General features: G+C 37.4%; 2 protein-coding genes across 2 annotated transcripts in view; one reads left to right on the plus strand and one right to left on the minus strand.

Annotated features, from left to right (window-relative positions):
• Positions 1 to 1,115: 1,115 nt before the first annotated feature.
• On the minus strand, positions 1,116 to 14,955 carry LOC106055502 (pancreatic lipase-related protein 2-like). The gene is made up of 10 exons (XM_013211785.2): positions 14,830 to 14,955; positions 12,022 to 12,238; positions 10,889 to 11,220; positions 9,885 to 10,119; positions 7,363 to 7,587; positions 5,866 to 5,978; positions 5,384 to 5,510; positions 2,433 to 2,550; positions 1,696 to 1,887; positions 1,116 to 1,265 (listed from the first exon to the last, which is right to left on the minus strand). The coding sequence occupies exons 2-10, from the start codon at positions 12,044 to 12,046 to the stop codon at positions 1,163 to 1,165; spliced, it is 1,470 nt and encodes a 489-aa protein (XP_013067239.2). The 5' UTR covers positions 12,047 to 12,238; positions 14,830 to 14,955; the 3' UTR covers positions 1,116 to 1,162.
• Positions 12,515 to 16,060, plus strand: part of LOC106055491 (SCO-spondin-like) — a 50,965-nt gene continuing 47,419 nt past the window's right edge. Inside the window, exons 1-3 of the mRNA XM_056028685.1 lie at positions 12,515 to 12,982; positions 13,699 to 13,813; positions 13,949 to 14,143. Coding sequence (XP_055884660.1) covers positions 12,834 to 12,982; positions 13,699 to 13,813; positions 13,949 to 14,143 — 459 coding nt within the window. The 5' untranslated portion in view covers positions 12,515 to 12,833. The remainder of the gene's footprint in view (positions 12,983 to 13,698; positions 13,814 to 13,948; positions 14,144 to 16,060) is intronic.

A 16,060-nucleotide genomic window follows, 5' to 3' on the forward strand; every position in this document is an offset into this window, starting at 1 on the left:
CCACATAGTGCGTTCTAGGGATATGTCTTCCCAATAGTCAGTATCAAGATTCACTGCTTTGAGATTTAGTTTGATTACATTCACATAAAGGTGGGGACGGCAAGTTACCCGTAAAGGATGACCCTCGGGATGCGATTGTCCTCCATCCGGGGAACATTACCAAGCCAGCACAGACATCGTTCACACAAGTATCTCAGTGTGGCCATGTGATTTTCAAGATCGTTCGTAGGCAGCGCAAGTGGTACAGTAGCGTGCTCAGAACACATGCCTTTATAGACTTCCATTTTGGTCATTGTATTGAACTTCTTCTAGAGACAGGTCATCTTGAATTGTGGATTCAATGTAGCGTAAAGGCATCCAGTTTGTTTTCATCAATGACGATGGAGGCTGCTGTAGCAGGTGGCCCATAAAATTTGTTTTCTTCGTGCTAATGGTTAGCCCATACTCTTTATAGTCATGAGAGAAGAGGGGCATTAGTGACTGAATTTCCTCTCATGTGTGTGCCACTTCCGCTGCGGACGTCCGCGAATAGCATATCTCTTATCTCAGGTTCTGATTTTCGTTTTGGCTCTCAGCCTGGCAATATTCTTAAGTTTGCCTTATAATCTGGAATGAAGATAGATGCCTTCACTGGATTTGTCGCATGCGTGTTGGATTAGCATTGAAAAGAGTTTTTCTAAGAGGAATGGGGTAAGGAAACATCCTTGTTTAATGTTGAATTCCCCTCTTTATGTTGAAACTTTCGGAGCAAGTGCCATTGAACTGCACAGTATAATGGCGCCTGCTTGATAGCAACATCTCTGCTTATATATATAAATATATGGATAGATAGATATAGATAATGGTCAACAAATTAAACCCTTAAATTTCAAATAATTTGGCACAAAACTGCCTTAAAGTAAGTAAGGTTTCCAAATGATTGGATATCCAACAATTTAATAGAAATATTAAATGAAAACTTTAAAAAATATTTTTATGTATATTTTACTTATTATATATTTTTAGGGGGACAACTTTTAAAAGTTCTCTAAAATTTCTGGATCTAACCTTGTTGAAAATCCGCCTTTGTTTGGCCATATTGACTACATTGGAATACAATAAAAACTAAAACCAAAGAAATGATTGTAGTTTAATACACAACATAAACATTAATTCATTAGGTTCAACCAACAACTATACAAGCGTCTGCACTTCTTCCACTGTTTGTAATGACAGTTAATGGAGTCCTATCACGTAGTTGATATGTGCCACGGCACGACGAACTCCTGCGGGGAAAACACATACACACACATAAAGTATTAACTAAATAAAATTTTAAAGGTAGATACATATTCTATGATAAGAACATTATGTAGCGTCATTTAAATGATTACATTCTGTTATGGGTTGGCCTGAGCTATATCTAGGGTCATTTTTGCCCACACAGCATCTGATTGTTCAAGAAGCATTACAAACAGCAGATAGACGTTTGAATCAGCAGGATCTTGCCAGAGTGTGTTTTGTGCTACAAACCGACCAATAGTGGCTACATTCATATGACAATACTCATTAATAGTAACTACGGAATTAAAACAACACTTAAATCTACATACTATTAAATGCATCATCTGCTTGAAATGATTCAACATAAATTTGTAAATATCAAGACAATGACTGATAATTTTTGTTTTTTAATGACTTGAATGAATCCCTTACCATTGTCCTGTAGTAGGAGACAGAACTTCAATGCCTCCAATGGAAAACGTTGGCGCTGAAGAGCTCCCAAACAAACCTCCCAGAAATCCCAGTTCTCTTTCATATTTAATTTGGACAGAGCTAATTGTTCCTACGTCTATTGTAAAGACAACATTACTGGAGATCTCGGTCAGGTGATTCAGATGTTGATTTCTGGTCAATTAAAAAAAAAAGCCAATTTTATGTTACGCTATTAACATTAAATGTTTGTGTTGATAACCATGAGTAAATGTTTATGATGTCAACCATAAGTAAATATTTATGATGACAACCATAACTAAATATTTATGATGACAACCATAAATAAATGTTTGTGATAGAGATATTGATGTAGGATAATCCTAAATATTGGGCCTAATATTGTCTGTAATTCCTAGTTTGGAAAATCATGTAGACAGGTGTAATCACGTGGCACTGGATTGGGCGCTAAGCTGTTTTTTTTTAAAGTGGGGGAGGGGGAGAACCTGGATTGACAAGTCAGGCTGTTTTTTTTAAAGTGGGGGAGGGGGAGAACCTGGATTGTATTTGTTGCCAACCAGTTGGGGGGGGGGGGGGAGAGGTAAAAGGAAATGCTTAAGTATTTTATTTGTTTACTTTGAGCTTATCTTTTTGTCTATATCTACATTATATGTGTGATTGTTAAACAGCTAAATATATATATGAAGTCACATGAAGTCTAAATACACCATTTATCTTACTTTGAATTGATGGGTATATAGTCAGTGCTGTTGATATCTCCAATTAATGTCACATAAATTAAACCACTTGTGTTCACTGCAGCTGTGTCCGGGTAAACCTTGATGTGGTAAGGAATTCCTATAAAATATATTCAATCTCGGCATTTAGCCTATACAACTTGAATATATCAAGGATCATTATATATGTATATATATGGACATATAAATAAATTAGTTATGTCTATGAAACAGATCTATAACCTATACAAATATTCAGTCAAAAATGTTGCGTCGTCTGCGCCTGTGTTTTGCAAAGACTTGTAGATTCTCAACTGTCTGCCCGCGATCTTCAACGGGCCATCTTTATGAATGGCGTAACAGAGGTGCCCACTCTCCTTACGGGAGGTATTTAAAAGAAGAGAATAATAGTCACATTTACTTGAGTCATGTACTTTCCACAGAATGGAGGTTAGTAATGTGTCTATGTACTTACCACAGAATGGAGGTTTGTAATGTGTCTATGCACTTACCACAGAATGGAGGTTTGTAATGTGTCTATGTACTTACCACAGAATGGCGGTTAGTAATGTGTCTATGTACTTACCACAGAATGGAGGTTTGTGATGTGTCTATGTACTTACCACAGAATGGAGGTTTGTAATGTGTCTATGTACTTACCACAGAATGGAGGTTTGTGATGTGTCTATGTACTTACCACAGAATGGAGGTTTGTAATGTGTCTATGTACTTACCACAGAATGGAGGTTTGTAATGTGTCTATGTACTTACCACAGAATGGAGGTTTGTAATGTGTCTATGTACTTACCACAGAATGGAGGTTTGTAATGTGTCTATGTACTTACCACAGAATGGAGGTTTGTAATGTGTCTATGTACTTACCACAGAATGGAGGTTTGTGATGTGTCTATGTACTTACCACAGAATGGAGGTTTGTGATGTGTCTATGTACTTACCACAGAATGGAGGTTTGTAATGTGTCTATGTACTTACCACAGAATGGAGGTTTGTAATGTGTCTATGTACTTACCACAGAATGGAGGTTTGTAATGTGTCTATGTACTTACCACAGAATGGAGGTTTGTAATGTGTCTATGTACTTACCACAGAATGGAGGTTTGTGATGTGTCTATGTACTTACCACAGAATGGAGGTTTGTAATGTGTCTATGTACTTACCACAGAATGGAGGTTTGTGATGTGTCTATGTACTTACCACAGAATGGAGGTTTGTGATGTGTCTATGTACTTACCACAGAATGGAGGTTTGTGATGTGTCTATGTACTTACCTCAGAATGGAGGTTTGTGATGTGTCTATGTACTTACCACAGAATGGAGGTTTGTGATGTGTCTATGTACTTACCACAGATTGGAGGTTTGTGATGTGTCTATGTACTTACCACAGAATGGAGGTTTGTGATGTGTCTATGTACTTACCACAGAATGGAGGTTTGTAATGTGTCTATGTACTTACCACAGAATGGAGGTTTGTAATGTGTCTATGTACTTACCACAGAATGGAGGTTTGTAATGTGTCTATGTACTTACCACAGAATGGAGGTTTGTAATGTGTCTATGTACTTACCACAGAATGGAGGTTTGTAATGTGTCTATGTACTTACCACAGAATGGAGGTTTGTGATGTGTCTATGTACTTACCACAGAATGGAGGTTTGTGATGTGTCTATGTACTTACCACAGAATGGAGGTTTGTAATGTGTCTATGTACTTACCTCAGAATGGAGGTTTGTGATGTGTCTATGTACTTACCACAGAATGGAGGTTTGTGATGTGTCTATGTACTTACCACAGAATGGAGGTTTGTGATGTGTCTATGTACTTACCACAGAATGGAGGTTTGTGATGTGTCTATGTACTTACCACAGAATGGAGGTTTGTAATGTGTCTATGTACTTACCACAGAATGGAGGTTTGTGATGTGTCTATGTACTTACCACAGAATGGAGGTTTGTGATGTGTCTATGTACTTACCACAGAATGGAGGTTTGTAATGTGTCTATGTACTTACCACAGAATGGAGGTTTGTAATGTGTCTATGTACTTACCACAGAATGGAGGTTTGTAATGTGTCTATGTACTTACCACAGAATGGAGGTTTGTGATGTGTCTATGTACTTACCACAGAATGGAGGTTTGTGATGTGTCTATGTACTTACCACAGAATGGAGGTTTGTAATGTGTCTATGTACTTACCTCAGAATGGAGGTTTGTGATGTGTCTATGTACTTACCACAGAATGGAGGTTTGTGATGTGTCTATGTACTTACCACAGAATGGAGGTTTGTGATGTGTCTATGTACTTACCACAGAATGGAGGTTTGTGATGTGTCTATGTACTTACCACAGAATGGAGGTTTGTGATGTGTCTATGTACTTACCACAGAATGGAGGTTTGTAATGTGTCTATGTACTTACCACAGAATGGAGGTTTGTGATGTGTCTATGTACTTACCACAGAATGGAGGTTTGTGATGTGTCTATGTACTTACCACAGAATGGAGGTTTGTGATGTGTCTATGTACTTACCACAGAATGGAGGTTTGTGATGTGTCTATGTACTTACCACAGAATGGAGGTTTGTGATGTGTCTATGTACTTACCACAGAATGGAGGTTTGTGATGTGTCTATGTACTTACCACAGAATGGAGGTTTGTGATGTGTCTATGTACTTACCACAGAATGGAGGTTTGTGATGTGTCTATGTACTTACCACAGAATGGAGGTTTGTGATGTGTCTATGTACTTACCACAGAATGGAGGTTTGTGATGTGTCTATGTACTTACCACAGAATGGAGGTTTGTGATGTGTCTATGTACTTACCACAGAATGGAGGTTTGTGATGTGTCTATGTACTTACCACAGAATGGAGGTTTGTGATGTGTCTATGTACTTACCACAGAATGGAGGTTTGTGATGTGTCTATGTACTTACCACAGAATGGAGGTTTGTGATGTGTATCAACAAAAAACTTTCCCCTTGCACTATAGTGGTCAGAATTAAAACCTACACTGGTGCAACCAGAGTCACAATTGAAACATTCACCGTTTTCAAATTTCTCCTGGTCAAAGAAAATAGTCACGTTTACATTCGCATACAAAGAATACAATGAAAACATACTATAGACTACACGAGTTAACACATTCTGTTCTATATTATGTTTAACTATTTTTTTTTCATCACTCACTGTGTTGATAATTTTGATCATTAAATAGATCTAGTCTTAGTTATCAACACCAAAAAAAAAAGCATGCAATCAGTAGTGCTCTGCACATAATAATACGCTGCTCATTAAATGTTAGGTCTTTAATGTTGACTTGCCCACAATAGCAGCCTGCCCACAACATTCACATTAAATTGAACAATATATAACCATAATGACAATAACAACTAAACAGGCTCTATGCTATACTTACAAAACTTGAACATGGGTACGCTGTAAAGTTGCAGGTAGTGTCAATAGATTCTAAGAAAATATCATGAGCACGACCATGGCTGCAGGCGACTGAGTTTTCCAATGAAGAGCCACCTGATAAGAAGAGTTTGTTTTTTTACGATTCATCCTTTAACTATCATTTTCAAGTTTATCAATAACATTATGAGAATTTTATATATTTTTTAATGAGAATCTTATTCTAAGTGTATATAAGCTATATTTCACACGACAGGAGCCTCGGGTTATATAGTCATTATGTATTATTGTTATATCTTTTATTATTATTGCTATACTGCTAGCTAATTCTTTTATTGAATCAAAGATTGTTTTTAAATAACACTGGCATCAAGAGTCTTGAAGGTGCAGATGGTGATAGAACATCTTAAATCGTTGCACGAATATAATTCTGATCTAAGTTTAAAACAAGCATTACATTTAGATATTTTAGAGTTTTAAGCCATTAAAAGTCGAGATGTGATGATTTTTTTGTAAATACGAGGTAAATTTTGTAATTCTCCATCCGAAAATTGTTTTCACAAATCATTTCCTTTACCGTTGAGTTGATGATCTTATACAAAACAAGCATAATAGAAAAAAAAACTTAAAAAAACAACAACACTCAAACAAAACTTATTTAAAAGGGTAGGATCTCCGTTTTTAAAACTATATCTATAAATAATGTTCAAGATATTTTCCTTATTCGATATCAAACAAAATAATTAATTACCAATAATTAATTGACTTATTTTTTATCGATTAATGTTTTGATAAGTATAATAAATAATTTTTTACTTTATCAACTTGATCGGAGAATGCGTGAGGGAGAAATAGCGTTAACAATTTGTTTAAGGGGACTAAACCCAACCAATTTAGCCGTTGAGCCGACAAAATAGCGCGAAATTTCCATACTAAAAAGCGCTAGGCAAAATAGCGCGGACTAATATATGATGTGTATAAAAGTACCGGATTGCTAGTAATTTAATATCTTTGGCAGCATTTTTATTCATGTCTCAATATTTTTCAATATTAATAGATTTGAAGTATGCCATATTTGCAGAGAACGAGAGTACTTTTATTATTCCCTTTTTTCACCAATGTTTAAAATATATAACTTGCTAAAATTAGGATTTTGAAATGTGGTAATTGTTTTCCCAAAAGTATATATAAACTGTCAAATTTCTATGAAAATCATTAGAAAAAGAAATACCCGTCCAGTTTCCACCCAGTGTTCTTGTTGAACCCATGAAGAGTTTGCAAGCTAATAAGAGGAATTGTAATTAAAAAAGCATACCAATTTTTACTTTTTTATTTAGCCCTTGATACACAGATCGAGTCTCAAACAAGGAAATCCTATGCCATACTGGGATTCGACCACTTAATGAGTTTGTGACAGAGCGTTGCATTAAGTTTGCGATTGGTCTCGCTTAACCCATTCTATTAGAAATCGGGTAAAAAATAAAGCGCACACCTTACTAACCTCCACCGAACAAGCCGTCTACGCCATCTTTACAGCCCGGCTGTTTTTGCCCTCCATTCACATAGATGTCAACATCTCCAGACTCGTCCATTAGACCAAAACCTCCAGACAGCAAGTCAAAGTCAGAACCATCGGTATGAATGACGTCAACAAACTGGGCATCTTCTTTGTCTAACTTGACAACATAGGTAAACCCTTTGAAGCTTGGCTCTGCTGGATCTAGCCCTATCATGTACAAGTAACTAATGTCATCATGATGTTAATAATACAATGTTAACTACATGCTTTTTTTTTGTAACAGAAAGAAACAACGTAAAATAAAAGCTTATAATGAGCGACAATGTATCAATTATTCGAAATCAAATGTAATCACTTTTTAGTAGATGTGGACTAACAAAGATAATTTTTTTGCTATTGGAAATATTTTCTGTATATATAATTTTCTACGTCGCCCAACCATGCAGGACACCACGCACTCACGCGGACTCTCTAACCCTCGATGAAAAAGTCATGGAAAGATAACGTTTTTATTTCTGCGTCGGACTAGAGTTACCCCACGTAACTTTCGCGGTGAGAGCGCGCCTCAGAAAAAAAGAGGGGGGGGGGAGAGAACAAGCAATCTTCTGTCTGTATATATAATTCCCTACGTCGCCCAACCATGCGGGACACCACGCACGCCATTTCTCTAATCCTCCTCCCGCACCTGCGCCTTCTTTGCTCTCCAGGCATGCACACACAGACCATGATGCTTGAGTCAGAAGAGAGGCAAAAGGCTGAGCACATCGGGGAAACTCCCTTATATTCATTCTCTGTGCCACACCAGTCGTGCATCCCACCCCATTTGGACAACTGTGTCTTTCAGGAAGTGTTCACCCGTCACTAAATTGCGGCGTATGTTACGCCACGGGTCGGCTAGTTTTTATTAATTGTTTTTATCTAACGCTTATAGCATGTTCAGTGCGCTATGGTCGAATCACTTTTGTAAACCAACGGGGGGAGGGGGGTATCTGGGAGTAGGTTTCAGTGCTCCCTTTAAAAAAAAAAGCAAAAAATTTGAACTCAAGCCTCCACGCTGGAAGGCCGACCTGTTAGCCACTGAGCTATCCAAGTACTTAGGCCCTATACAAAGTACAAGGTTTTATAATCTTATTGTTATCTTAAACTTTTAGTGAACTACCTCATTCTCTACACAAGGTTTATCTCCACTTAGCTTAGTAGGCCCTAGTGTCTCTATATAAATTAATTAATTACGACTAATTGATTAACTAATTGACTTTTTTTTCATTGATTCATGTGTTGTCATCGACAATGAATAATTGTTCAGCTTGATTGGAGAATGGAGTGTACAAGATTCTACCCCGACTGACACAGCGAGTTAATATAAGCGTTGTACAAAAAAAAAAAAAAAACAAGTCAGGCAAACATTTTCCGATTTAATATTTAAGGGATGCCACTTTTTGAGCTGATCCTTTGAAGAAAAATGAATGCTTTACATTAGGAGTAAGTTTGTAAATTGTTTTACAAGTTTCGGATGTTCCTTCAGAGTTGAAGATAATTACTTCCTAGTCCAAATCTCCCGCAGGACGACGGGGGATGGGAGCGGGCAGGGTTTGAACCCGGGACCATCGATAAATCTGAACGACAGTCCAGCGCGCAAACCGCAACACCAGGCAGCCATCCAAGTAACATCATGCACTCGGGCAATGCTTCTCAGCTTCATTGAGTGGCAATGGTCGTTAGAGGAGACGATTTGGTCGAAAGGAAAACAAAACAGTCACTCCAGTCGGGGGGCCTAAGGATCGAGTTCATTGAGTTGGGGAATGGAAGAAGGCCTAAAAAAAGGTCACTATCCACGCGGCATTCCTCAAGGGCCTTTTTTTTATGTGGTGACAACATACAACGGGATGCACGACTGATGTGGCATAGAGAATGAATATAGGGGTGTTTCCCCGATGTGCTTAGCCTTTGGCCTCGCTTCTGACTCGAGCGTCATGGGATACGGACGGCTAATATCGTTAACAGGGATGCAAAAATTTATATCTGCTTGGATCTTTCCCAGATAGAAGTTTGTTCAGATAGGCAGATGGAGGCAAGCTTCAATAGGCCTCGAGTTCCAAGAGTCTTAGACTCAACAGTAAGGACAATTACAAAGTAACATCATGCAACATTGAAAGCTGAACTGAAAGCGGATGCGACTCTAAAGCAGCTTGAGAGACGCCAGACTTCTGCCTCGACAGAGATTCAATCTTTGCAGATTGGCGAAAGCAAGAATACTGTAGCATGTGGCAGAGAGAGTTTTCATTGTGACAACGTACAACGTCGCTAGGTTACTGAGTTACTAGGTCACCAGGTTACTGGGTCATTGTGTCAGTAAAACGCGTTACGAGAATATTTCACAAAATTTAAAGAACTCTGCGCCTAATCAGGACACTTAAGAAACGAATAAATAATGTTGACATTCTGGAGGACGACCCAATGATCCTGAAATGTAATCCTGCTATTTCTAAACTAATATAACTTACCGCTTATTCGTCCTATTACATTCGGACCCATCAGTTGTCCAACGTAGCCAGATAGATGGGCTCCAAGTGAGTGACCAATCAGATGAACTTTGCTCATATCAAGTCCCATGCTCCTCATCATGTCTAAAATAAGTTTCACCTCAGTGGCAACTAATCTCAGATTGGCTGTTGCTTGAGGAAAATCTGGGAATGTAGCACCCTTGCTCCAGTCTACTGCCACCACATTGAAGTCGCCCTACAGGTAATTGACATGAACAATGTAAATGGATCTGGCTTTACCAAGACTAATAGCAGAATTCTAAAGCTGTGTCCCAATGTCTTGTTATAGAGTTCTAACATCAGTCTTGAAATAACCGTATTGATGTAGATAATACTAACTGAATGAACTATTATACTTTTAAATATTTAAATTCAATCCTGCTCAAAGTTCAAGTGAACAATTCGTATTTTTCTTAACTAAATACAATGTGTTGGTTAACGAACCATCTTATTAAGTCATTCTAAAATTCAGGGCCGGTCCTAACAGTTGCGGGGCCCTATGCGAAACGGATTGCGCGGGGCCCATTCTTGGTAGGGATAAGCATAATATCAAAATTAGGATTTTGTATTAGAAAATACATTCGTCTTTACAATACATTTTTATTAAATGAAGGCTAACAATGCAGTTTATCGCGCGTAGGATTGGCAATCCCAAAATAACAACTTTGTCTATTTTTCAGGAGATTTTTATGAGTTTTCATGAGATTTTAACAATTTCAGGAGATTTCCGGGACTGTTTAATCTATTTTGCAATTTATGGAGATTTCCAGTAGGCCGTAGAAAATCAGGAGGCCACGGAAAAACTGTTATTATATATAACTTAAAATGGATTTTCTTTAATAATTTACACCTAGAATTAGCGCGGGGCCTATGAAAGAGTGGGGCCCACTGCCGCCGCATAGGTTGCAGTGGCACATGGGCCTGCCCTACTAAAATTACACTAAAAGATAAGTTGAGTTACCTACTATATTTAACAGTTTATCCTTCATTTCAAGTATCCAATGTGTTTTTTCAAAGGATGAAGAGAAACCATGGATTATAAATTTAGTCATTTTTGTGGGGTCAAATTTAGAATCGCTAAGACTTGAAGCATCTGTGTAGTTTAAAACATCGTGACTGCTCCTATTGTCTCTCGTGAACAACCAGATCCGGACGCCTAATTCTTCTGGAGATTTCGGTAAGTCTCCGAACGAGTTATTGTAGGGGGCGCTGTTGTTGAAGCAGCCAAGGACTCCGTAGCACACTTGTGTTTCATTATAAGCCTCTTGAGCTACGACAGAGTTTGGAACAATTAACGCTGCAGACAAACAAACAGATTAAAACTTTCAGAAAGAAGTGCAGTTTTAAAAAGTAAAAATGTTCTGAATAAAAACAAATTTGTAAATGCTTCATAGAAATCAAAGTGTGATTTATAGCATTTTGTTCAATATATACACATTTCACACAATTGCTCGCTTGGATTTAACTCCAGACAATGGTTATTGAGAAATACATTCTGTGAAACGCTTGAGGTGCTACATGATGTACTAGTATCTGCACAAGGAATTTAAAAGTCACCTAGTCAAAAGTGAAGGGTAGAACAAATTGAAGGTTAAAAGGGTTATAAGAAAAAAGGTTGAAAGGTTATAAAAAGGCTGCATGAGTCGATGTCTAATATTGAGGGATCCATGAATATTGAAAACTTGCTAAATGTTCAATGTGTCCAATAACGTACTCGTAGACTGAGAAAACACAGCAAACGTTCACATTGAACTTTGACCTTTTCATGAAGTATACAAGCAAACATTCCTACTTAAAACAACTTCCAAAGAATGTCGTAACTTCAATGAATTGCAGGGACGTCTCTGTTCTACACTACACTTCGGTGTCGTAAAATGGAGTGACACTGACCTACATGACATTGAAAGATTGACAAGAAAACTGTTAACTAAATTTCATTATTTGCACCCCAAGTCTTCCACCTAAAGGTTGTACTTTCCCTCTACGAATGAATGTCCTGAACATTGCACAACAAGCACTTGCCATGTCTACCTCTTAAAAGTCTCGGCACTAGATGTTACAAATATGTCGTAGGATATCAAACACTGTAGGCACTTACCAGAGAAGAAAAGAAACAAGAACATTTTGCTATCTCTTACAGCCTCAGTCGTGCCTTAGCTCTGGAGTTGAGTCAAACAAGAGAACGTACAAACATCTGTTCATATTCTCATCGCCAGAATGTTTTTTTTTTAATCTATGACACAGTTTTTAGGGAAAAAAATATTTCCAGTCCTTTAGACCACTTCTAACTTACTGATTTCTCGGGGATACGTTTCCTGTCAAAGAAGAAAAAATCACATACGACCACTGATATGTTTTTTTTTCAAGTTTAATTTTAAATTAGAAAACAAAGAGTACAAGTTAAAAAATTGAATTTATAATGTAAAGGGTCGCTAGCGGACTCGGACCTTCTGAGTTGGGGGGGGGGGGGATTTTTTTGCGAAACCCGAACCCAATGTAAACCTTAAATCTACGTCTAATCCCACACCTAGGCCTTTATACGTGTGTGTGTATGTGATATCTCCTGATCGTAACTTTAGTCTACACCTTGATGGTCATGACGTAGTTCCGGATTCTACAGAAATAAAATAAAATCAAAAATGTATCGACGTTGCCGCTGAAGTGCCTAGAAAGATGAAATTATAGATGAGGTGTGGTCACGCCATGTCACGCTATGCCACCAGATCTGTCTTCAGATGTTCATTTCTTGGCATGGACTTGCATCGATGACATGATTTGAAATCAAAGAAAAAGTTAATTTAGTATTATTATTTTAATAACTAGGTACATAAAGATAGAAATACAATTTTGTTTCCGAACGTGTAGACTAAATAACTTTTGTATCCTGAAGGATTGAGTTTCAGATCTTAAATGAATCGTGTTGTTTTAGTTTCAGATATTGACATCACGATGTTTCATGGACCTTTCCTTGTATTGCTCTATGTTCTGTCTGCGTGTAACGGAGTTCAAGATATCACACCAACTACACTCTTTAGCTCTGACCAAACTGTCACAGATCTGTAAGTTAAACATTAGAACTGCAAGTTATTGTAATAGAGCAGATAAAGACGGAGTGTCAGGATTAAAATTTAAAGTGTTTTTTTCTTCTCTGTTTGGTGAATTTAGGATCCAGGTGTAATTTAGTATGTAATTAACCCAGATACTTAATCTGTGCAAATTATTAACAAGCATTTGTTTTGTAGAGGGAATATTAAAATTAGGCTCATTTAATGTTTAGGAAAAAAATAAGTTGTACTAACGCTAAGGCAGGCAACTCAGCGAGGATTAACAGGATTGTTTATTATCAATAGGGGTGCATCGGGATTTTTAATTACGGGATCTTTGGGCGCCTCTGAGTCCACCCAGTTATAATGGGTACCTGACACTAGTTGGGGAAAAGTAAAGGCTGTTGGTCGTTGTGCTGGCCACATGACACCCTCGTTATCCGTGGGCCACAGAAACAGATGACCTTTACATCATCTGCTCTATACATCGCAAGGTCTGAAAGGGGAACTTTACTTTTTACATGCTGGTACTATTTGTTTGTCAATTAATAAGCACTCTGAAAGCAGCTGTTAAAGCATACATCAAGCATAGCACTTCAAAACTAAAGTCAATATTTCATCAATGGTTTGAACAAAAATAAAAGAAGAGATATTCCTAAGACATTTGTGTCACGGTCTAAGTAATCAAATGCTGATATGAAATGGTTAATGTTGCTATTTATTTGTCATAGAAAATCCACACTTCTGCCTTCAACAAACAATGTCAGAACAAAATTTTATGCGTGGACCAAAGATGAAGCTCTAGTTCCTCTCAATGGAAGAGCATTACAAGATCACGTGATACTGGTATGATCACTTGATAAAACATTTGATGAAATAATTCTAGAAATGTATGCAAAATATTCATTGTTTTATGCCATACACGTATACAAGAGAAATAAAATTGAAGTTAATTGAGTAAATTTACTTCCATAATGTCAGAGCTACTCAGGTAAACAAAATGTTGGCCAATGTGCTTTGGAATGTTTGAAAGTTGGCACTTGTGAATCCTTCAACTATGAGCATACGACTGGGTTGTGTGAGTTAAACAATTCTTCTCATGTCGGTCACGAAGATGACCTCATCGCATACTCCAGTAAAGACTTCTATCTTAGAAATACATTTTCTATTGACAAGGTGAGATTGTAATTCTGTTGAAATTGTTGTCTACATTTTGTGGGATGTGTGGCTGAGTGACATACTCCTGCTTGGCTACCTAAGGGGATTTAAATTCGAATCTCCAAAATTGGAGAGCTGGCTAAAAATCTTAAAAGAGGAAGAAGAATAACCTATTATCTATTAGCTTTGAGGTCGTTGCTATAATGTTAGTGTTTATACCAAGACACTATAAAATGTTAAACAATATATAATCATTATAAACGCATTGATTTATCAGTATCAGTGCAACAACGTAAATACGAAACTAAAAAGTTTCTTTAAAGTCATAACGTTTTTGCCTATATGAACAAGTCTCTTCTTATCTTGCGAATCGTCCAATAAAAAGATTTTTTTTGGTCCGTAATTTCATGTAGCTTGTAATGATAAAGTAGTATGTAGGACAGATAACTATAAATAGCTTTTTTGTGTATCAGTGTAGAGAAAAAAATTTACGCATTTTTTAGCAATTTTCTATGTTATTTCGCTTGTAGTACAATGCAATTTTAGTCTCTTAGTTGGCAATAGTGATTTTTCAATGTTGCATTCTCTTCTATTTTTATAATGAAATATTTTATTGCTAAAAGAATGCAAACATCATCTAAAAAAACAAAACGAGGAAAAAATATGGCGAAAATCACCAAAATCTTTCAAAAATATTTCTTTACCTGCTTCATTTGAAGTTGGAGACATTTTCCAAGGAAGTAGACCTATTGTTTATAATAATTACATATTTTATTTTCAATTTAATAGTTTGACGGGGAATTTAAAAAAAATTGATTGGAAATAGAAACATTTTTAAATAAGAAAAAAAAAAGAGACAATGGGCCACTTTGGTTTGTTACCTTCTAGGGGAGAATGGGACGTTTAATTAGGCCGAGGATAGGAAATCGATGAGCAAAGTTGTCAATGTTTAAGCGAGATCCAGACGGGAAGTGAAAGAATTGATTGTTGAGTCAGTCAGTGGAAAACAGCAGCGGTGTCTCACTACCAACTGAACATTCGGGTAGTCTTGATTGAACAAAGGCTAACATACACGTACAGTAAACACATTTTCATCCATCTTTTGGAAAAAAAAAGGCATTGCAATATTGGTAACATGGGCGTAACCGGGGGGGGGGTTGGATTAGGGTTCACCCCTTCCCAAAATGAAATCCCCCCCCCCCCGCAGGGTGGGGGTCGGAATTTAGTGACTGATATTTGGCTTTGATTTTGTTTATTTTAGGAGAGATTTTAATACTAAATCATCACTTGGCTGCCTGGTCGTGCGGTTTGCGCGCTGGACTGTCGTTCGGATTTATCGACGGTCGAGGGTTCAAACCCTGCCCGCTCCCATCCCCCGTCGTCCTGCGTGAGGTTTGGACTAGGAAGTAAACTATCTTCAACTCTTAAGGAACATCCGAAACATGTAAAACATTTTACAACATCACTTGCCCCAGCGCAGCTAAGGAGGTTTTGAGTTTAAAACCCCCTACCAGGGGGGTTCGCAGTTAAATCCCTCTCTTCTATAAAACAAAACAACATAAAAATTATGCAAACGACAATCCCCAGATTCCAAGAGCATAGCGAAGGAAGATTTTGATTTTAAAATTCCCTCCGAAATTTACGATAAAACTCCCTCTTCATTATAAGACTATCCATACAACAGTCGCCAGGTTCTATGAGCGTAGCCAAGAGGGGTTTTGTGTTTAAAAACCCCCTCCAGCGGGATTTACAGCTAAATACCACCGCTTCAATATAAAAAAAAATCAAATTACACACTCAAAATTCTATGAGCGTAGCCAAACTGCGTTTTGAGTTTAAACTCCCCTCCAGCGGGGTTTGAAGCTAAAAAATACTTCTACAATATAAAAAAAAGCAAATTACACACTCACAATTCTATGAGCGTAGCCAAGCCAA

Source organism: Biomphalaria glabrata, chromosome 5, assembly GCF_947242115.1.
Source record: "Biomphalaria glabrata chromosome 5, xgBioGlab47.1, whole genome shotgun sequence".
NCBI classification, from domain to species: Eukaryota; Metazoa; Mollusca; class Gastropoda; family Planorbidae; genus Biomphalaria; species Biomphalaria glabrata.

Excerpts from the sequence above, each read along its gene's own strand:
- LOC106055502 (XM_013211785.2), bottom strand. The coding sequence starts at position 12,046 with ATGTTCTTGTTTCTTTTCTTCTCTG. Across the intron at positions 10,120-10,888 it reads AGGATAAACTGTTAAATATA|GGCGACTTCAATGTGGTGGC; the intron begins GTAGGTAACTCA and ends AATTACCTGTAG. Across the intron at positions 5,979-7,362 it reads AGACGGCTTGTTCGGTGGAG|GTGGCTCTTCATTGGAAAAC; the intron begins GTTAGTAAGGTG and ends TCTTCTTATCAG.